General features: G+C 34.3%; 2 protein-coding genes across 3 annotated transcripts; both read right to left on the bottom strand.

The window, feature by feature from the left end:
- Positions 1-128: 128 nt before the first annotated feature.
- On the bottom strand, positions 129-7,733 carry LOC132640006 (aspartate--tRNA ligase 2, cytoplasmic-like). The gene is made up of 10 exons (XM_060356409.1): positions 7,169-7,733; positions 5,652-5,762; positions 5,325-5,438; positions 4,075-4,368; positions 3,856-3,966; positions 3,577-3,630; positions 2,500-2,579; positions 2,251-2,366; positions 1,697-1,811; positions 129-401 (listed from the first exon to the last, which is right to left on the bottom strand). The coding sequence occupies exons 1-10, from the start codon at positions 7,682-7,684 to the stop codon at positions 275-277; spliced, it is 1,638 nt and encodes a 545-aa protein (XP_060212392.1). The 5' UTR covers positions 7,685-7,733; the 3' UTR covers positions 129-274.
- Positions 7,734-15,634: 7,901 nt separating this feature from the next.
- LOC132640005 (phenylalanine--tRNA ligase, chloroplastic/mitochondrial) lies at positions 15,635-23,509 on the bottom strand. Of its 2 annotated transcripts, none has more exons than XM_060356407.1 (10): positions 23,112-23,509; positions 20,670-20,860; positions 19,821-20,027; positions 19,613-19,730; positions 18,603-18,679; positions 17,963-18,142; positions 17,758-17,802; positions 17,366-17,470; positions 16,013-16,126; positions 15,635-15,923 (listed from the first exon to the last, which is right to left on the bottom strand). In XM_060356407.1, exons 1-10 carry the CDS (start codon positions 23,320-23,322, stop codon positions 15,873-15,875), a joined length of 1,299 nt encoding a protein of 432 aa, XP_060212390.1. In that variant the 5' UTR covers positions 23,323-23,509; the 3' UTR covers positions 15,635-15,872. The 2 variants fall into 2 exon arrangements, with proteins under 2 accessions (XP_060212390.1, XP_060212391.1); XM_060356408.1 differs by lacking the exon at positions 23,112-23,509 and adding an exon at positions 22,346-22,385.
- Positions 23,510-23,708: the final 199 nt, after the last annotated feature.

Raw genomic sequence — 23,708 nt, 5'->3', positions numbered from 1 at the left:
ACTCAATTCTTAGATAATAGCAATTGACTCAGCAACTTATTTTTAAATGCATGAACTAGTGCATGCAGAATCCATTCAAAACAAGGAAAGTTATAACAACAAATGACAATTTGAAGTACAATCAGATGTCACTTTAAAATGTATGTTTCTTAAAAACACCCCAAAATGGAGCCTCAGAACAATCAGTAATGTATGGGTAGTTCTCACCTACTTACTGTGTTCATGCAAGAACGTGATAGTAAAATAAGAACAGAAAGTTGAGAAAATTGAGGATTCAAGGGGCAATCCTTTGAGGATCGCGAGGGAACAGTGATGTCTTGCGAATGTTATTGAGAGCACAGAAAAGCATCACCACGCGCTCCAATCCGACTCCAAATCCACCATGAGGAGGTGCACCATACCTTCACAACAGGCCAAGCACAAAATCAGGTACAGATATCAGCAGAAATTGATGCAAGATTTGAACTTGATGGGTCCAACCTTTTTTTTGTTTTTATTTGTAAGGGTCCAACATTTGATTTTCTAACACTGAACTTATTACACATTTGAAATTACGAGTCCAAAATTCAATATTTCTAGTGATCTTTTACATACATATCTAAGCTACGTAAAGTCAGTATATCGGCCTCCATATATCAGTTGTTTGAGACATACCATTGCGAACATATCTAACAGCAAATGCATGATCTAAGCAGGCGTAATTGGTGAGACATGTGAGCAAAGAGCTAAAAACTCAGCTTGAATTCATTGATGGCATCAATCTCAGAGTTAAGAAGTCAATCCAAGAATCTCACACAGAAATATTTCTAAGCTTAGGCCACATAAATTCAGAAATATAATCCTGGTTCTTAACAGATGTTCTTAAGCACTGAAGTATGTAGCGCACGAAAGAAGCCACAGAAAATGGCGGCATTCACATCCCACAACGAAAAAGTTACATGCTACAACATACATCTCATTTCCCTTCCCAAAGTGGCTCTGTGGTTTGATCCTATTATTGGCTGTTCCTTTCAAAGAAATAACCTTCAGCTAGCGTTGATTAAACATCATGTTCAAGCTTAAGAAAATACTAGAAAATTGAATTAACGACCTACAGGCTAAATAGTACCATATCGAACATTAGTTTATAAAAGTCTACTTGGTTTAAGAAGGAAAACCCGTCCTTGATAATTGAAAGCAGAGTTATAACTTTTATACACTGACAGTTCAAAGAATTTTCGTACTATCAGCTTATTTAGAGCCAATTAGAGGTAACTTTCTATGCCAACCAGTGAATTATGGTAACTGACCTGTTACAGTTGATAGAACTGCATGACTGCTCAGTATTTCAATAACAATTTAGTTCACCTAATATTTAGACCTTTAACTTTTACCTATTCATTATCTCAATCATTGAACGACTTAAGATACATAATATCTGGCATTCCCTTCAAAGTCTAAAGAAAGAGAAGACAAAGAAATGCTTATAACTTGCCAGATTTGAATTCAAAGACAATCATTTTCCCAAGCTAAGACAATTCAGCAATAATTTGATAATGTGTATTTAACCTATATGGGACTATCGTTGTTAGCACTCACAAAAGATATCAGTTGACGAACACATGATTGAAGTTTTTGAATCTCTTTTTGAACCATTTCTGGATTTGACCAACGCTTTTCAAGTATAGAAGACAAATTGAATCGCAAAGAGAAATACCGGAAAGAATCGATATATGTTGATATTGTCTTGATATCAATTCCACACTCTCCAGCACGTTTTTCCAAGAATTCAGGAACATGGATACGCTGAGCTCCTGAAATAATTTCCTCCCCTGACAAAAAGGCAAGAAAAAACAATGTAATATCACCTTATCAAAGAAAAAAATAGGAGTGATTCGCCTAATGTAATAGGCCAAGAAAAGCACACTCAAGTCAGCACATTCCCTTTTCTCAGGATAAAGAAGCATGACCTAACCAACAAACAGAGACAGGCACAGAACTAAAACATTCCAACATAGAGCAACATGTCAAGGAAAGCTGATTCCTGAGCACATCAATGGAAGCTAAAGAAAGCTTGAGACTGTTCCCTTTTTAGGAAATGAAGATGACGACGACCTAAACACACCATACTTCTCCCAAAAATTAAACATCCATCTGGTCACAATGTACATATTTGGCACTTGGCGCATGCCAATGAAATCACATCTTACCCATCAAAAGAAGAAAAAATCCATTTGGTCACTATATTAAGAAACTCGTAACTTTAAATACCTCTGATAAAGACATCAAAAGAATTGCTGTAAGATGGATTGTCATGACAAGGCATGGTATAGAATGGACGAACAGCCTGTGGATACTTGTGAAGTATATAGAATTCAGTTCCATACCTGAAGAAAAAAGAAAAAACAGAAAATGAGCTAACAATCATCATAGTTTTTAGGATATGTTCAAAAGCAAGAAAGAAAAGGTTGAATGGGAAGAAAGGAGTTTTTGTGGTTGGGTAAAGGAGTTATTACATACTTCTCCGCAACAAGCTGCCCAAGCTTTCTTTCCGTCTCTGTATTTAGGTCCCCAAGAGGATCAGCTTCAATACCAGCTTCCTGGGAAGCAGAAGAGCATGAAAAAGGTTAGACTCATAATAGGGATGGCAGTGGTGAGGGAAACAGGAGAACAGAAAGGAGTTCCCAGCACCCCCCCCCCCCCCCCCAACATAACTTATCACTTCCTTTATGTACACATTGGCAGTTACAATAAAAAAATTGGATGAGAGGGCCAACCATTAAGACCAACGATAGCCTTCAAAACTTGGGGATAATAGGCCCATCCCTCTACCCTTCTCCATTTAAATATCAAGCTTAGGGCACAGGGCTCGAACCTGTGACCTAATTCACAAGTCCTACAATTTTGCCACTTTAATTAAGCCCTCAGTCGAAGTTACAATAGTTGACAAAGTGGTGCAATTGCCAGCTAAATTATCGGCTGGGGATCGCATACTTGAGTAAATCTAGAAGATGGTATGATAGGGATCAAAGGGAGAATAGCCAAAACCTTTATGGAAAGTGGTTATCGAGATGCATGATTGACAATGTTAGTCAACACACAAAACTAATCACAATTAATTTTAGTAGCTTCTAGAGCAAATGGGAGCCCATTGAATTTAAGGCATCTATTGTGTTCAGAAGAGGAGATTAAAGGAGACTTGTTTTGGACAACACTCAAACTCCTATAAGCGACAATTTCACACTCTCTGTACCTTGGCAGATGCCATGTTGTAGAAAGAAAGATTGCATACCATTTGCTCCTAGACAATGAAGTTTCCAGGTCCCTGGAATGCTGTTGTCTACCTTTCTGGCACTCAATAGGCATGCGAACTAAGGAAGTGCAGGCAGATGATAGGACTTATTTTGCAGTTTTGAGCTTTTGTGTGCATTCATAGCCCGTTGTTAATTGTTTACTTCTTCCTGTTCCTATTTTTCCCTAATATTTTGCTTTTGCACATGAGATGGTTCGGTTTCTTCAGCACTGACCAAGCTGATAATAACATTACAGCTCAATGATTTCTTCAGGAAACAGCCAATTTCTACATCAAAAATTTACCTTTAACATTTGAATCCCTTCTGCAAATGTAAGTCGTAAGGTCTTTCGCAAATACTGCATAGTCAATCAAACAAATAGTTACTACTTCTGTAGAAAAAAAGATAATACAAGTTGCTATTGAAGTAATTTGCTCGTGGGTTGCATAAAAGTAATTGCCACAACCAATAAGGTTTCCCTAGTGCCAAGAATAAGCAAACAAATGTATAAAAGAGCAAGTCAATCTATGGAAGTTAAGCAATCATAAGTAGCATAGTGATAACTGAAGCCGAGCCTAGTTACCTTCAGAGGTTCAAATGGATATTGTTTTCCAATGGCTTCAAGTTCCTTTCTGCAGTTCTCATTCAAGCTATCGAACATGGCTACAAATAAGCGGTCAACAATATCCATGACCTGCAAATGTAGTCTTCATGTTGTAATCATCCAAATTAAAAATTACTACTTCATATTGTATTTATAGAAACAGTTGGCAATATTCTAGGAGGTTCCAGCATGCCATACCTCTGAATAATGTTCCTTAATCTCCATTTCAACATCAAGACCTGTAAACTCACACAGATGTCTATGTGTAAAAGAATCTTCTGCTCTAAAGACGGGCCCAATTTCAAAGACACGGCTAAAATCACCACAAATTGCCATTTGTTTGTGAAGTTGAGGTGACTGAGCCAGACATGCAGGTACACCACCTTTATAAACTAATCTGAAAACAGCTGAACCACCTTCACTAGACCCTGCAATCAATTTTGGGGTGTGGATTCCTACAAATCCTTCAGAAAGCAAAAACTGCCTAAATATCTGCATTTTAACAGGAGAAAATCAGCACATCAGCTACAGTTTACAAGGACTCAATAGAAATGAAGGGAACAATCTACCAAGTTCTTTCTTTTTGTTCAACAAGTTTTCCCCTATGATCTCACCAGAAAGTGACTGAAACCAAAATTTGAATCACTTCTACGTTGAAAAGATAACAACAATAGAAATATGATATTGTGACAATGTGCATTCAAGGGAATATGCACCAAGGTAACATATCTCTTAGAAGCAGTGACACTAATTCTGTTGTACGTGGATAGAGATTGGTAAAACATTTCCAAATATGTTTGTGGCTACATCTCAAGAAAAAAATGAAGTTACGAGTTTTGAATCTTAAATCCTCATGAAATGACAAATTCATAACAAGCATAACTGAAGATAGGTAAACAAGATGAAACTTAACGCAAGCACAAAATGAAGTGATTCATATAAATGCAGTTGGATACCCCTGGATGTTAGCTAATATTAAACTTCAAATTTAGAAAGACTTGTTAATAAGAAGTTTTTGGGTAAATAAGAAGTTTATTCAACATTTATAGCACCGAGTAGGTGTTGTAATGGGTTACAAGTAATATTCCCAGGGATTATAAAAAGTACAATAAATCCCCCAAAGCATTCACTGAATCTTGTTTATTTTTGGGGTGAAATATTGTATCATGTTTATAACAAATGATACGGGTCTCTATACTTCAGACTATGCAGTGTTCATTCAACACTCTCAAAACACGTCTGATTTCTCCCAGCCATATAGGCCAAATTATGCACAAAGGCACCTTTCCCCACTCTATTCTAATTAACCGTCTTCTGCACTCTACACTCTTTCCATGCAGCTGGAATCAACTAGTCTTCTCCAAACAGAATGTAAAGCATGTTTTGCAATAGACATTTTTCCAACACTAAAAAAAGATGAAATTGAAATACAGGATGGCATAACAAACATTTTCAACTTGACATTGAATGCGGAAGATTCCTTGATTTGCAGGTGTGCGCATGTCTAGTATTCTGAAGTTTAAACGAGTGTCCTGATTTACACGAACAAGCTGCTCTCCATTCTGCACTTGATAGAAGGATGTCAGTAGACGATCAAAACGATAGAAAGGAAATAGGCTGCATTATTCCAGTTTTTTAAATTTGTTGGAACCTCTAATTTTGAAAAGATAACTGCTAAATGCTGATGACTTTCCCCAGCAATATATTGTCAACAGATTTCAATGTTAAAATTTTAATAAGGCAATGAACCAATTCGAGGAGAGAATAAAGTATACCTTTAAAGCTTGTTCTATCTCGACCTCGCTTCTAGCAGCATCCTCAATATTAATAGGTAGAGTGGGCACAGCCCTGTTGACACAATAAAGCTTGCTTATTTGAACTTCCACCTGAAGCAAATTACAAAGCCTGATAAGTACTAGTGACTACCATACACAACAAAATAATCAAGCATATAATAAAACTTCAAAATTTCTTCAATAGCATTTAGACCAGGCTTATTTTCTAATAAGCCAGCTCTCCTTCTTTCATTTACTCTCATTTGCCATGAGTCATTTTAGTTTGTTTAGAGAGGTGTATGTCAGACTAAAATGTAGAAAAGCTCAAGTATTATGAACCCTATAGTTGTATTAAGTGACAACTTATTGACAATCCAGTCAGCACATAGTGAAAGAGAAAAGCGTTCATCCTGGATTCTCGTCCTCAAAAAAAAAGTCTATCAATTGATCCCTCGAGTTGAGCTTAAATGGAATAGTGATTCATATTGTCAAGCCCAACTTGTTTGAGATTGAGACATAGTTGTTCTTGTTTGGAATAAACGGTCTAAAAGGAGCAAATGGATATTAAGGATTCATATAGCCGACGGTAACTTAGTTTGGGATAGAGGCATAGTTGTTTTTGTTTACATTATTGGAATATATGAGAAGTGTAGAAAAACTAGTGCTGGAGAACCCCTAACTTGTCTATCGACTTAAAACACAATTTTATTGAGTATTGAAATGAAACAGGTCCAATGGAATGGAATGAAATTGATCAAACTTATGTAAAACAATTTATTTTAATGATTCACATAACTGACACCAACTTAGTTTTCGAGATTGAGACAGGGTTGCTGTTGAATGTATACTAAAATATATGACAACTAGCATATCAAGAAAAAACATAGATCTTGGAAATGATCGACTCCTCAACTAGATGATCACCATAAGCATTTTATTCCTCCTCTCATGTTCTATTTAAAGCATAAAGCAATAAACTTTTTTGATATAAATCTACCTGTTGTTGAGTGGCACCAGTAATTGGCTTCTCGGGTATGGAAACAACACCTTCAATATCAACAATAGAATCTTTACTCAAACTAGTAGCATATTTCACCATTTGTGAACTAACTAAATCAACCTTTACCGTCAACACACATTGCACGGTAAACCCTCTTTCTCTCACAACAACAAAAGCTATCTTTTTCCCAACGGGCCTGATCGTCCGTACTCTACCCCAAATCAAGATCACCTGGTCCTTCAATTCCGGGTTAATGGACCCCACCTCAGTCCACTTGCAACCCGTCATGGCCTTATCTAATAATCCTATTTTATTCTTTACCCTACTTAGCGCTGCCCCCTACCCTACTTTTCTTGTTGGTTTATCCTTCAAATTGCTGATATATGACATTATGTAACGACGGGAAACAATACAATCTATCCAAATGTCGTATCCATCAAAACAATACAGTACGATACAATACAATACAACACAATATAATGCGATAAATTATGAAACAATATATAACAAAGTCTACCTGTTGTTGAGTGGCACCAGTAATTGGCTTCTCAGGTATAGAAACAACACCTTCAATATCAACAATAGACTCTTTACTCAAACTAGTAGCATATTTCACCATTTGTGAACTAACTAAATCAACCTTTACAGTCAACACACATTGCACAGTAAACCCTCTTTCCCTCACAACAACAAAAGCTATCTTTTTTCCAACAGGCCTAATCGTCTGTACTCTACCCCGAATCAGGATCACCTGGTCCTTCAATTCCGGGTTAATGGACCCGACTTCGGTCCATTTACGACCCGAAATGGATTTGGATTGAAGATCAACTAGGGCTACGTCACCGTAGTTTGTGGAAAGTGGGTCGGGTTGTTCGATTGAGATGGTGGAGATGGCGGCGGTGGTGGCGGCGGCAGCCTCTTGACGGCGGCGCTGGCGTTCTAGTTTGGCAGCTTCTTTTTTGGAGATTTTGTTTGTGTTTTCTTCTTCTTGTTGTGATTCAATTGGTGGATTTTGGGGTTCTTTGGATTCCATTTTTGAGAGGATTTTTAGGGTTTTAGCTGACAAGTGAAGAAGAAAAGAAAATTGTTTTAATGGACTGATACTTATATACACAGCATAATTGAATAAACTGCCTGGACGTAATCCACTAATGGTGTGACACGTGGTCTTAGAATAATTGTTGTACCTTTTCATGATTAATAATTCTAGATGCCCAACACTTCGGATTATAGTGTATCTATATATATATATATATATATATATATATATTATGTTCAAAATATGATTAATATAACATTGTAAGATGTGCTCCGTATCTAAAACTTTATTATATTCGTGTTTGCTACGAAAATTTATTAATACTTTTTAAAAGAAAAGACTTGTATAAAAGAAAACTATTTTCTTCTCTTTGAGATAAAACAATAGCAATATTTAAGCATCAATTGATACTTTCAATTTTAATTCGATTAATTTAAAGGTGTAAAATACTTATTAGTTTTTATCAAATTTTGATTTGGATAATTCTAATTCAAATTATTAAATTAATTTTACATGTTTAAAACGAAACAAAGTAGAAATTGATTTTCTATTTAAACGAAGAAATGCTATTTTTAAATTTTTGGTAAATATTCTCGGTTTAGTTCATTTTACTTGTCATGTTGTCTTTTGCATGGTTTTTTAAGGAAACGTGAATTAGAATTATAATTTGACTAATTTACCTTATTCATTATTTGATCTCTATTTGATATTAATCTCTTTTCACATTTATTAAAGTAAGAATAAAAATGAAAAAATAATTAAATTCTATCTTATTTTGAAATATAAATATTTTAAGTATATTTATTTTAGTAATCATAACAAATAAATGACATGCGGAATAGTAAATACAGCAATTAAATATCTAGATCAGATCTCAGGTTAATATAAGAAAAGAGAAAAAATTGTATGTATTTGCCTACTAAACCTTTTGAAGAAAAACAATAATATGGGGTCCATGTTTTTTGTTGTGCAATAATTTCATTTGCTTTCACTAATGGATTAATACGCATGTAGCAATGAATCCACTATTATTGACTTGATGGAGATACTTTGGGAATTACATGAATATTGTTTGATTTTTTAATATATGGGGTGCACTTTTTTTTTTTTTTTTGACATTGCTTTTTTTTAATATGGGATCCACTTTTTTTATGAGTTTGGAGAGGGTGGGGTCCACTTTTTTTCTTTTTTTAAACTATATAGAAGCATTTTTTTTAAGAGTGACTGACGACGAAACATGGGTAAACCGATGCTTCTATATAGTAGAAAAATAGAAATATAATAAAGTATTTCTATCTACTTTTTAAAGGAACTGGTAATATAAAGTATAAAATGTCATTTTTTTGCCCTTAAATAAAAAAGTGTGTGGGATCACAAAGGATTTTTTTGCCCTTAAATAAAAAAGTGAAACCAAAGGACGGACGACGATCTTCCTTATAAACCGACAGTTCTATATAGTAGTAAAGTAACATATATATTGTTCAAAACACGATTAATATAACATTGTAGTTTGTGCTCCGTATCCAAAATTATTATGTTAGTGTTTGCTACGAATACAAAGTTGACAAAATTATTAATAGACTTATTTAAAAGGAAACCATTTTCCTCTCTTTGAGATAAAACAATAGCAATATTTAAGCATCAGTTGATACTTTGAATTTTAATTCGACTAATTTAAAGGTGTAAAATATTCTATTGTTAATGTATGTAGATTGGGCCTAAACAATACCTAATTTTTTATCAAATTTTGATTTGGACAATTCTAATTCAAATTATTATATTAATTTTACATGTTTAAAATGAAACAAAGTAGAAATTTGATTTTCTATTTAAATGAAGAACTACTATTTTTTAATTTTTGGTAAATATTTTTGGTTTAACTCATTTTACTTGTCATGTTTTCTTTTGCACGGTTTTTTAAGGAAACGTCAATTAGAATTACAATTTCACTAATTTACCTTATTAATTATTTGATCTCCATTTAATATTATTTTTTCTTTTATGATATTAATCTCTTTTCACATTTATTAGAGTAAAGAAAAAATAAAAAAATAATTAAATTCTATCTTATTTTAATATATAAGTATTTTAAGTATGTTGTTGTACAATAATTTCATTTACTCCCACTAATGGATTGATACGCATGTGACAATGAATCTATCATTATTGATTTAATGAGATACTTTGGAAATTACATAAATATTGTTTGATTTTTTAATATGGGATGCACTTTTTTTTTTTTACATTGTTTGTTTTTTAAATATGAGATTCATTTTTTTATATATTGCTTGATTTTTTTTTAATATGGAGTCCACTTTTTTTTTCCATGAGTTTGGAGATGGTGGGTTCCACTTTTTTTTTTTTTTTTAATATTGGTTGATGTTTAGTTGGGGCCCACACCTTTTTTTTTTAAGTGGAAAACGGACGACGAAGCATGGGTGCAAACCCATGCTTCTATATAGTATACTAGACGGCGTATGCCCGTGCGCACTTTGGATTATAGTGTATCTATGTGTATGTAGTTGTTTTTGGATAGTGATAATATATATATATATATATATATATATATATATATATCAATTAATATAATATTTTAGTTTGTGCTCCGTATCTAAAATTTTATTATATTAGTGTTTGCTATGAATACAAAGTCGGCAAAAATTTATCAATACTTTTTAAAAGAGAAGACTTGTTTAAAAGGAAACTATTTTCCTCTCTTTGAGATAAAACAATAACAATATTTAAGCATCAGTTGATACTTTAAATTTTAATTCGATTAATTTAAAGGTGTAAAATACTTATTATTTTTTATCAAATTTTGATTTGGATAATTCTAATTCAAATTATTAAATTAATTTTACATGTTTAAAACGAAATAAAGTAGAAATTTGATTTTCAATTTAACCGAAGAAATACTATTTTTTGATTATTGGTAAATATTCTCTGTTTAGCTCATTTTACTTGTCATGTTGTCTTTTGCATGGTTTTTTAAGGAAACGTCAATTAAAATTATAATTTGACTAATTTACCTTATTCATCATTTGATCTTCATTTGATATTATTTTTTCTTTTACGACATTAATCTTTTTTCACATTTATTAGAGTAAGAATAAAAATGAAAAAGTAATTAAATTCTATCTTATTTTAAAATATAAATATTTTAAGTATATTTATTTTAGTAAACGTAACAAATAAATGACATGGCTGAATAACAAATGCAACAGTTCAATATCTAGCTAAGATTTCAGGCTAATATAAAAAAAGAAAGAAATTGTATGGTTTAGCTACTTAACCTTTTAAAGAAAAACAATAATATGGGGTCCATGTTTTTTGCTGTACAATAATTTCATTTGCTCCCACTAATGGGTTGATACGCATGTGGCAATGAATCCATCATTATTGACTTAATGGGATACTTTAGAAATTACACGAATATTGTTTGATTTATTAATATGGGATGCACTTTTTTTTTTTTTACATTATTAGTTTGCAATATATATATATATATATTCAAAACACGATTAATATAACATTGTAGTTTGTGCTTCGTATCCAAAACTTTATTATATTAGTGTTTGCTACGAATACAAAGTCTGCAAAAATTTATTAATACTTTTTAAAAGAGAAGACTTGTTTAAAAGGAAACTATTTTCCTCTCTTTAAGATAAAACAATAGCAATATTTAAACATCAATTGATACTTTCAATTTTAACTCGATTAATTTAAAGGTATAAAATAATGATTATTTTTTCTCTAATTCGAATTGTTAAATTAATTTTACATGTTTAAAACGAAACAAAGTAGAAATTTAATTTTCTATTTAAACGAAGAACTACTATTTTTTTATTCTCGGTTTAGCTCATTTTACTTTTCATATTGTCTTTCGCATGGTTTTTTAAGGAACGTCAATTAGAATTAGAATTTGACTAATTTACTTTATTCATTATTTGATTTTCATTTGATATTATTTTTTCTTTTACGACATTAATCTCTTTTCACATTTATTAGAGTAAGAATAAAAATGAAAAAGTAATTAAATTCTATCTAATTTTAAAATATAAATATTTTAAGTATATTTATTTTAGTAAGCATAACAAATAAATGACATGGCGTTATTTTTTTTTTATCAAATTTTGATTTGGATAATTCTAATTCAAATTGGTAAATTAATTTTACATGTTTAGAACGAAACAAAGTAGAAATTTTATTTTCTATTTAAACGAAGAACTACTATTTTTTAATTTTTGGTAAATATTCTCGGTTTAGCTCATTTTACTTGTCATGTTGTCTTTTGTATGATTTTTTAAGGAAACGTCAATTAGAATTATAATTTGACTAATTTACCTTATTCATTATTTGATCTCCATTTGATATTTTTTTTATTTTACGACATTAATCTCTTTTCACATTTATTAGAGTAAGAATAAAAATGAAAAAGTAATTAAATTCTATATTATTTTAAAATATAAATATTTTAAGTATATTTATTTTAGTAAGCATAAAAAATAAATGACATGGTGAAATAGCAAATATAACAGTTCAATATCTAGATTAGATCTGAGGCTAATATATAAAAAGAAAAGAAAAATTGTATGGTTTAGCTACTTAACCTTTTGAAGAAAAACAATAATATGGGGTCCATGTTTTTGCTGTATAATAATTCCATTTGCTCCCACTAATGGGTTGATACGCATGTGGCAATGAATCCATCATTATTGACTTAATGAGATACTTTGGAAATTACACGAATATTGTTTGATTTTTTAATATGGGGTGCACTTTTTTTTTGACATTATTTATTTTTTTAATATGGGGTCCACTTTTTTTTTTTGGGTATTGCTTTATTTTGTTAATATGGATGGAGATGGTGGTTTTTTTTTTTAAGTGCTTAGTGTTTAGTATGGGGCCCACCCCCTTTTTTTTTGTGTGGAACGGACGACATTAATCTCTTTTCACATTTATTAGAGTAAGAATAAAAATGAAAAATTAATTAAATTCTATCTTATTTTAAAATATAAATATTTTAAGTATATTTATTTTAGTAAGCATAACAAATAAATGACATGGTGAAATAGCAAATACAACAGTTCAATATCTAGATTAGATCTGAGGCTAATATAAAAAAAGAAAGACAATTGTATAGTTTAGCTACTTAATCTTTTGAAGAAAAACAATAATATGGGGTCCATGTTTTTTGTTGTATAATAATTTCATTTGGTCCCACTAATGGGTTGATACGCATGTGACAATGAATTCGTCATTATTGACTTAATGGGATACTTTGGAAATTACACGAATATTGTTTGATTTTTTAATATGGGGTGCACTTTTTTTTTTACATTATTTTTTTTAATATGGGGTCCACTTTTTTTTTTTTTGTTTTTTGTTATTGCTTTATTTTGTTAATATGGATGGAGATGGTGGGTTTTTTTTTGTGTGGAACGGACGACGATCCACTGGCGTTTCTATATAGTAAAAATACTAATGTGATTATATAAACTATTACATTTATTTTTGAGTTGCAATAACTATAGGGGTATCAAGTTGCTACGCCACATTATGAAAGTGTAGGAGAGGGTGGTCGAGATGAGGATGAGAAGGGATGTGTCGATATCCGAGAGCCAGTTCGGATTCATGCCAAGCCGATCGACTACAAATGCTATTCATCTTGTCAGGCAAGAGATTGGTGGAGCAATATAGGAGCAAAAAGTGAGATTTACACATAGTGTTCGTTGACCTAGAGAATGCATATGATAAAGTCCCTGAGGAGGTCCTTTGGAGATGCTTGGAGTCTAGAGGTGTGCATATGGCCTATATCAGGTCAATTAAGGACATGTAAGAGGGGGCCAAGACTCGAATTAGGACAGTGGTAGGTGATTCAGAACACTTTCCGGTCGTGATGGGGTTGCATCAGGGATCAGCCCTTAGCCCGTTTCTATTTGCCTTAGTGATGGATGAATTAACGTGACATATTCAGGAGGAGGTGTCGTGGTGTATGTTATTTGCAAACGACATAGTTTTGATTGATGATAGGCGAAGCTGGAAGTTTGGAGAACGACCTTAGAATCTAAAGGTTTCTAGTTAAGCAGGACTAAGACGGAGTACATGAAGTGCAAGATCAGAGACATGATACAAGAGACAGATGTGGAAGTGAAGATCAAAGCATAAGTTATACCTAAAAGAGGGATTTTCAAGTATTTTTTGGTCCATAATACAAGGGGTCCGAGAGGTTGAGTATGATGTTGCACGCTGTATTAGAGCAGGGTGGATGAAATGGAGGTTCGCCTCCGAGGTGCTTTGCGATAAGAATGTGTCGCCTAGGCTGAAAGGTAAGTTTTACAGAGTGGTGACTATACCAGCATTGTCACACAGGTTAGACTGTTGGCTAGTAAAAAACGTTCACGTTCAAAACATAAAGGTAGCGGAGATGCGGATGCTCAGATGGATGTATTGTCATACTAGAAGAGATATGATTAGGAATGATGATGTATTGGACAAGGTCGGAGTGGCCTACGTGGAAGACAAGACGAGGGAAGCGAGACTAAGATAGGTCGGGCATGTAAAGAGGAGGTGTGAGAAGTTGGCAGTCACAGGAGTTAGGAGAAGTAGAGGTAGGCTGTAAAAGAACTGGGGAGGTGATAAGACAGGATATGACACAACTCTAACTGACTAAGGACATGACCTTAGATAGGAAGATTTGGAGGTCGAGGATTATGATAGAAGTTTAGTAGGTAGTTGAGTTTTATCGCGCTGCGTGTTATAGAGTTGGGGGGCTAGCCTTTCCATCTCCTCTTCTCCTTTTCATATTTGTATTATTTTGGTATCGCATAGATCTTTACCTTTATGTGTGTATTACTGTGTTACGCCATTTGTTTCATATCTTGATATTTTGCTGTTTTATTTTTCTTGCAATCCTGCATAGACTACGTTTCTTTGGAGACGATGGTCTATCAGAAGCTACCTCTCTACCCCGCAAAGGTAGAGGTACGCCCACTTATGGGATGACCCTAGGAATGTTGTTGTTGTATTACATTAATTTTTGAGTTCACAACGATTATTTTGGCTTGAAATTTCAGTCCTACTCATTAATATACTACTAAAAAAAGTGGCTCTCCTAAGGCCCTCCATTTCCATAATGGTTTGTCTGGTTACTATGAATGAGTATTACGTTAATAGATGAAATTATTCTTTGAATTGATGTTCTTAACACGAAGCTAGGGTACTAATGCGCGCACTTTAGTAAATAAAACAGATACTAGCTGATCCGAATTGTGCAGAACTGGACCCTGACCTCAGAAGCCATCCCTTCAAGCTATTTGAAGGATTTCATTGTAAATACAAATTTATGAGACTTAAAAGTTCTTTTTGTGGAAATAGATCCTTTCAATCACGATTTAAATAATCCTTTGGTAGAAATTATCATAAAGCAGGGTTTTTCTATGCCTCGCCTTTCTAATATCAAATTTCTTGAGTATTATATAATTTGTAAATCTGAAGAATCCTTATTCTATGTCTCAAGAATATAATCAACTTTATGGTGAATTTGATGGTATTATCTCACATATCAGCAGATTAAAGGGAATTAGTTAGGTCGTAATTCTCTAATTATCCTCCCCCATGTGAGTAGATTATGCATGTTTATCTTATTTGGTATGCTCTGAGCTCGTTAGATTCACATATTAATTATGTGAATGTGAATATTGTACATGGATCGCTTATGCAATAATTGAAGAAGGGATTCTTAGACATAAACTACTTACTCCAAAAGTCATTTTTATCTTTAAATAGTTTAATCTCCCCATTGCTAATACATACTCGTATTCCACATTATATCACGCATAAAATAATACATAAATTCTTGCATAACATTATTTTACATCACAATGCGAACACTGCATTAGTTATGCAAGGATTCTTTCTTCTAATGCTACCAACTAAGCAATGCATTATCTAATGTGAGATTTTATTTTGAGATTAATTATTCCACTACAATCAAACAAACCACCCCTTGGTGTCTTGCCTAGACATATTGGCCTCAAAACTCCAAATGACATCAAATAAGCACGTCCTCCTATCAAAATAGTGTGATAAACACAGTTGTAGACATCTAGAAAATGTAATACTTATGTAAATAATTACATGTAAGCTACAAAATCAGTGAAAAGCAAAATATTGAAATAGCTCATCTTAGAACAACCTTTAACTTGTTCTCCACCTGTTCTCTCACTTTCCACTGCATCCAAATACAAAAAAGAGCATTTAGTAAATGGCATGAGAGAGATGATAATAGACTAGTAAAGATTCATTTGAAAGAGGGTTTACCTGCAAATCGTTTATTTCCTCGTCTGTAAGTGAACGCTCCATGGACCGATACGCTATCCTATAGCAATGACTCGTCATTCCTTTCTTATTGGTGAAGTTGTCGATCAATTTAACCTGACAGTAGGAATGGGAGCAACAGTCACTACACAATTTACATGATGACCGGAAATCCGCCTGGAGCCAACCCTTAAGGCCAATCTCACCCCTTGAAACTCGGGAATGATGGGCCCGCCCTCTATCCTTCTACACTTAAAGACCAAAGTTAGTTCATTACACGAACTCATGTTACAAACATGAGTTACTGCAGGAACTACACGATGACCGAGAAATCCGTCTAGAGCCGACCCTTTGGGCCAACAGCACCTTCAAAACTCAAGGATGATGGGCCTCTCCTCCACCCTTCTCCACTTAAGTACCAGAGTTAGGTCACTACACAAACTCATCTTACAAATACGACCCTATACATCTACTGTAAAATTGGCCAAACCTGGGGTGGTTGGCTTCACTAGAAAAACTGTCACTCTGGTCCAACCCCTGGGTATGATATGAAAATCACTTAAACTTAAAGCTTCGGATAAAAGTACTAGACTCGGCATAGCTTACATTTGAGTAATGAACTAATGATATCAATGGATAGGCACCTTAAAGCGTGCCGAGTAAGAGGAAACATTTCAAATACTCAGGAAGTCTAACAGGATAATCTGGAATAGACACTCGAGAATTTGAATATTGGGGTATATCCAAGGACCACTAAATGGGAGAAATTCAAAGCCACAACTAGATCCTCTCTCTCTCTCTCTCTCTCCCTTTATTTTTTTTAACCATGGTGTCAGGACCAGCCTACTTTGTGGGATTATACTGGGTATGTTGTTGTTGGTGGTGTCGGGACCAGCTTGTCTGCACCTCGACTAAATCCACGTGATACCTGCTACCTCCCATAACCAGATCCTTCTTCTTTTGGTTATGAGCATCCACAATAAAATCTTTAGCCAACATCATCTGTCAACATCTCTTGTACTGGAGAATTTGAGCTTGAATTTATTAAACTAAATAGGTTTAAAGTTTCCACATTTTTACTTCAAAGAAACCACCATTTTTTTATGGAGTAGATTCATCCTTCAAAAAAACCATCATTTATATGAAACTCATGTAATCCTAATGTTTAATGACCATTGCTCAAGTGTGAATGTACCTCGATAAAATCCTAATGATAGACGTGTCCCCGACAAAATAGATTATGTTTTAACTTTTTCTTTATGACAGTAGTGTCCGGGCCAGTGCACTCAACTATTTTAAGGGAAACTTGCCACCCGAGACATTAATGAAGTACGTAGAATCATCATGTGGACGTACCTCCTCCGCAAGGTCTCCAGCAATTCCTCTAACAACTTCACAGAGATTGTTCTCAGTAAATGAATCACTGATCCAGAAGCTCATATCTTTATAACAAGGTGGATACTGCAAAAATTAAGGAACTTAAGTCTCTTAAACAAGATCATAAACACCAATAGATCCAGAAACAAGATTATGCAGTCAAAGACTCAATGGACCCCTTAAGTGCAATCTTCAAACAAAAAGTTATGCACTTTATGAAAAATGAAATGAAACTCATATAACAATTCTTCAAATGCTTGAAAAAAAAACCATAAGATAAACATTAGCAAACAATGAAATGAAACACATATAACAATTCTTCAAATGCTTTAAAAAGACCCATAAGATAAACATTAGCAAACAAGATCTACCTTGGAAAATGGCTTAAACTTCAGCCCGAGCCGGCCGCTAGAAAACTACATCATGATCAAGAAAATGTTATCGATAGCTAGCAAAATCCAAACGGGCGATAAAAAAGGGGGGAGAGAGAGAGAGAGAGAGAGAGAGAGGAGAGAAGAACTAGCTGAAAATTCAGAACAAGGTGAAAAATGAAAACAGGACAAATGAAGAAATTACTTGAGAAGTGAACCGCTCATCAGTTGACCAGAAAAGTCGAATATCTGGAATATCAAATAAAACCATAGCCAAGCGCTCCAATCCAAGCCCAAATGCCCAAGCAACATTTTCCGTTTTACCGCTTCTTTTCAATATTTCTTGTTCTGTCACTCCACAACCCAAAACTTCCATCCATTGATCCTGGAAAAGGATTTAACAGTGAGTAGATCAGAATAAAAACTATACCAGAAGGATGAGTCCCTTTCCTATTTACTTTCAATAGCTCAAATTGGTCTTTGCTCTGGCTTTTCTCAAGACTTGATCTCTTTAAGTTGTACTTTCGCAATACTTAAGTGCTTTCAAGTTCCTTTTTGGGTAATAAACGGATATCTTTATATTCTTGCATAATAATATCTTAACCAAGATATTATGGAGAAGGATAAAACACCAACAGTGCTATCACATATCACCAATTTTTTTTAAAAAGTTTCTCTTTTTCTGCTTCGGATGAATTGATAGTGTTTTGCAGTACATATACTAACAAACAATTATTTCCTTTTCAGAGAAGAAAAACAAGTACCAATTTGTATCTTCCTTTCCTCTCTTCAATGATTGATGTAAACCATGTATAAGTCTGTCATTAACTAATGCAAAGTAATACCTGAAAATATATCTCCAGCTCAAACGATGGATTAGTAAAGGGGAAATAAGTGTCAACCCAGCGCATTTCCACCCCACCTGACGAAATTAGAAAGATTAGGCTGGAGATTCATAAATCTTTGTCACAAAAAAGTAAATTTTGTAGTAGAAAGATGGTTTCTGAAGATTTCTGAAGAAGAGGCCAAGTTACAACTTACAAGATTTATACACGATAGAAATGAGACACAGGAACATCCTCAATGAAGTGAAGATCGAAAAAATGTAGAAATGCAGCAGAGTAATGGAGCCATCAACTATTTATCATATCAGATAGTTTTCAACCTATTATTTAGCAGTCTACTCTAGTCTTCTATTACTATCTGTCCTAAAAATCAGGTGCTAATTGAGACACCTAAATTTTTAAGAAAATGGAAAGAAGCATAAAAGATACGATATATTACAACTATCAACCCCCCCACCCCCTTTCTTCCAAACCTAAGATGAGATGAACATAAATATCTGGCATCCAAGGACCAACTGGTAAATCATAGTCAAATCACCACGACTCATTATTGGTCTGCAATCCCAATAACTATACAACAACAACAACAACAACCCAGTGAAATCCCACAACGTGGGGTCTGGGGAGGGTAGACTGTACGCTGACCTTACTCCTACCAAGGTAGGACGGTTGTTTCCGAAAGACCCTCGGCTGCAATCCCAATAACTATGTGGTAAATTATTGGCAAAGCACCCAAGGGTGTGGCCTAGTGGTCAATGAAGTAGGTTGAGAACCATGAAGTCTCAGGTTCAAATCCTAGCAGAGATAAAAACACTAGGTGATTTCCTCCCATCTATCCTAGCCTTGGTGGACAGAGTTACCTAGTACCTATTGCTGGTGGGAGGTGGCAGGTATCTCGTGGAATTAGTCGAGGTTCGCGCAAGCTGACTGGATACCACGGTTATCAAAATAATTTGTTGTATATTATTGCCAAATCATAATGACTCTTTTTAGATGAGAGAGATTTGTACCAAAAAGATGTCGTGCCAAACCCTCAAGACATTTCTTCAGATCTTCCGCAGCATGTGACGTTGCATCAGTACCTGAACCCTCCCAATCATTTGGAGCAAAGACCCGTACACCTTCCATCTACAAAGTATGGAAGGATAAAACCATTAAGGATAAATCCATACAACAATCTGCAATGTCAGGAGAAAAATAAGTTTGCAGGTCGAGAACCTGGTGGAATACAGGGTAGTGAGTTGAGTCAATGGAATCTCTACGGTACACATCTCCAGTAACAAGAAAATGGGTGTGTCCATTCCTCAGTAGCTCAGCTTGATGTGCACTTGTGTGACACCTTAGGACAGTTTGAGAATCCACATAATAGGTGTCATTGTAACTCCTGCTAACATGATCAGCAGGTACCAAGACTTCATCAAAGTTCTGCAGGTAAGAATCCACAAATAGCGATAAGAAGAAAGCAACCAAAGCTAATTAAAACAAGATACATGAACAAAAGGGGAAAAAATCCCAAGTGCGGTGTATCCATATCCTATCATTAAACGTGGATGACCCCCGAAGTCAAATCAGTATAAGAAGAAAAAGCAGCACAGTTTGGAAAAGCTATACTGAGCATAAGGTGATGGTTACAAGGCGAACCTAAATACTCATGGCAGGATTATATTTTGGCCCATTGACAGGGGTCTGTGTGCTGCTGAAAAACACAAGATGCACAGAAAATATGGTGTCTAAAGATACTTTTTTTTTTCTTTGGGTTGAAACTTGAAACTCAGGACATTCAAACCACTAAAAATGATCCATTAAAAAATTCAAGTTCTCTGACTAGTCTAAAATTGTTCCCTACTAGGAGAGGAATCCCATGAATATGCCAAAAGGAAGGGATTGTTAGGACCCTAACTTTACTGGAAAATTAAACAGATGCTAATACCTTTATAAAAATAAAGTTCTATATGAATAAAACATGACCATAATTCTAGCACACAGAAAGGCCAGAAAGCAAATATAATTAAAAAGACAAAATCTTGAAGAGAGCAAAAAATGCTTCCTTAGCCTTCTTGGACCAACCTGCCTAGTAGAAACTATTGGGCACAGATCATCAAACTTGTCAAACTTGTCTGGATAGTTTATGTCAAAATAATCATAGATCGCATTCTTAAGGATGCCAAGCGGATGCTGGTTCCTCCTATGAAGCTGCATTCCAAGCTTTGCAAATATAGTATCTGGAATATTGTTTGTAGGGTCATCCCTTACTATTTCTGTATATGCAATCATCAAGTTAGTACCAATTACCAGATGATAGAACAAAAACTCTCTCTGTTAAAAGCTCCACCAAGGCCATACATATGTCAAAATTCAAAAGAGATGAAAACAATCTTTACTCACAAAAACACAATGGATATGCATAAGGCCACGGTTATAAGTGAAAATTGAAACTGTCTACACTTACAGAATTGCAATTTTTAGAAACCACAATAAAAGAAAAAAGGAGAAATATAAAAGGTAAGACATATTAAGACTGACTTTGACTACTTGCCTCTGTGCCTCCAAGAGCTTTCTGTTGGCCCCAGAGGACTAATTCTACTTCATTTAGAAAGAACATGAAAAAGGAAACAAACTTAAACCTTGTTTGTTCATAGGAAAATGTGAAGAAGAAAATTATTAATTTCAGCACCAAGTGTGCACCTTCCCAAAAAAGATAGTCTACTAAACCACCCTGAACAAGGACAAAGTTACAAGATAAGGCCCTATAGCGAGAATCTTTTTACCTATAAGCAACTATCCAAAAAGCCAGTATAAAGGGAAAAAGGAAGAAAAATGTTACTTCCTCTGTTTCAATTTGTTTGTCTTAATGTCCTTTTTAGTCCGTCTAAAAAGATATTAAGATTCTACAATCATAAAAATTCAAACTTTCACTAGACCAAATTATGTATATGAAAATTGGTCTCCTCAAAATGCAAACTGTAATAGCCTTCAATGGGAAGCTAAACTACATATACCATTTCATAAACGACCCAAAAGCTATTAACCTATTACAATAACTACATCGCCTCAATCCCAAACTAGTTCAAAGTCAGCTATACAAATTCTCAATATCAATTCTACTCCGTTTGGACTCAATTAGACCAATCCAGATGAGAAATTCGATTCTACAATCATAAAACAATTCAAACTTCACAAACCCAAATCATGTAAAATTAAATCTGAAGTGAATAGAGAAAGAAAATAAGAAACTTGTGATGCTGTAAGTAACTGACCATCCTTCGAGATCTTGATTCCACCAAACTCAAAAGTGGCATCAAGAAATTCTTAAAGGAACATTGGCACACGTTTCGAAAATAGATAATAATGGGCTTGCCCTTCTACTCTACTCCACTTAAATACCAAGCTTTTGTCCATGCTTTGAACGTGCTCTCACCACTAGACAAAAGCCCCAGGACTCATCAAAATGCAAACTTTAATATCCTCCAATAGGGAACTAACTACAAAACACAATTTCATAAACGACCCAGATAGTATTACTACAACTACTACCCCTCAATCCCAAACTATTTTAAAGTCACCAATACGAATCCTCAGTATCAATTCAGCTTCATTTCGCCCCAATTAAACCAACCTAGACGAGAAATTTAGATTCTACAATCATAAAAATTCAAACTTTACTAACCCAAATCATGTAAATGAAAAGCGAAGCGAATACAAAGAACAAAAGAAAAACTTGTGATGCTATATAAGTAATTGACCATCTTTTGAAATCTTGACTCCCATTGGGAGGTACAATATACCGTTTCATAAATGACCCAGAAGCTATTACTACAACTAATACCCCTCATTCCCAAACTAGTTTAAAGTCACCTATACGAATCCTCAGTATCAATTATGCTACATTTGGACACAAATAGACCAACCCGGATGAGAAATTTAGATTCTACAATCATAAAAATTCAAACTTTACTAGCCCAAAAGCTATTATTACAAAAACTACTACGCCACAATCCCAAACTAGTTCATAATCGGCTATAAAAAGGCCAGCCCGGTGCACTAAGCTCCCGCTATGCGCGGGGTCCGGGGAAGGGCCGGACCACAAGGGTCTATTGTACGCAGCCTTACCTTGCATTTCTGCAAGAGGCTGTTTCCACGGCTCGAACCCGTGACCTCCTGGTCACGTGGCAGCAACTTTACCAGTTACGCCAAGGCTTCCCTTCATAATCGGCTATACAAAACCTAAATATTTTTGCTGCATTTGGACACAATTAGTCCAACCAAGATGAGAAAATTAGATTCTACACTCATAAAAATTCAAAATTTACTAACCCAAAAGTTATTACTACAAATACTACTAACCCTTCCCAAACTAGTAAGCTGAAGCAAATCCTCAATATCAATTCTGCCCCCATTTGGACCCAAAATTAGACCGACCCATATCATAAAAACTCAAACTTTACTAACCCCAAATCATGTAAAATGCAAAACTGAAGTAAAATATAGTAAGAGATAAAAACTTGTTACCATCTTTTGAAATCTTGATTCCACCAAGTTCAAGAGCAGAGACAACTACTGATTGCCTCTTCTTGTGATTATTATGTACACTAACTACTGGAAGAGATGAAGTTGAAAATGAGGAAAAAGGGACAAGAAATCCAAAGCTTCGAATGCCATTTTTGGGTAAGTATAAATTGGGATTGGAGAAGAAGGTTGATTTTGCAAAGGAACGAGCCATTGGTATATTGCTCAGACCTCCAGTCAGGTGAGTGGCACCAGTTATAGGACAATTCTTACTCAAACAAAATAAAATTTTAACTAAACAAAATAAATTTTGGAAAAAGAAAATAAAATAATAAAAACCTTTTTTTTTTTGGGAGGGGTTTCCTCGGTACCAGCATTGGAGGAATTTTTTTTCATAGGCAGCACTCGAACGCAAGACATTCACCGCGCTATATTCTTTGGTGGTTAATAAAGAGCGATATGAAAGATACAGTTAAAATTTACAAATTATTTAAATTTTAGCCATTTATTTTGAATCCTAGCATAGTGTGTTGGGATTGTTTCGTGTTTTTGCCAGGGTATTTTGTTCATATATTATTTTGGCACTAAAAAGTGGCTATT

The sequence above is a fragment of the Lycium barbarum genome, chromosome 5 (genome assembly GCF_019175385.1).
Source record: "Lycium barbarum isolate Lr01 chromosome 5, ASM1917538v2, whole genome shotgun sequence".
Lineage (NCBI taxonomy): Eukaryota > Viridiplantae > Streptophyta > Magnoliopsida > Solanales > Solanaceae > Lycium > Lycium barbarum.
Note: the sequence above shows the minus strand (reverse complement) of the source record. Positions and strands in the feature narration are given on the sequence as shown.

Coding starts and splice junctions, on each gene's coding strand:
- LOC132640006 (XM_060356409.1), bottom strand. CDS start 7,684: ATGGAATCCAAAGAACCCCAAAATCCACCAATTGAATCACAACAAGAA. Junction 5,763..7,168: donor CTGGTGCCACTCAACAACAG/GTAGACTTTGTT, acceptor AATTTGCTTCAG/GTGGAAGTTCAAATAAGCAA. Junction 2,367..2,499: donor GGGCAGCTTGTTGCGGAGAA/GTATGTAATAAC, acceptor TTTTTTCTTCAG/GTATGGAACTGAATTCTATA.
- LOC132640005 (XM_060356407.1), bottom strand. CDS start 23,322: ATGGCTCGTTCCTTTGCAAAATCAACCTTCTTCTCCAATCCCAATTTA. Junction 20,028..20,669: donor CAATAGTTTCTACTAGGCAG/GTTGGTCCAAGA, acceptor TCTTACCTGCAG/AACTTTGATGAAGTCTTGGT. Junction 17,471..17,757: donor AGTTTAAGCCATTTTCCAAG/GTAGATCTTGTT, acceptor TAATTTTTGCAG/TATCCACCTTGTTATAAAGA.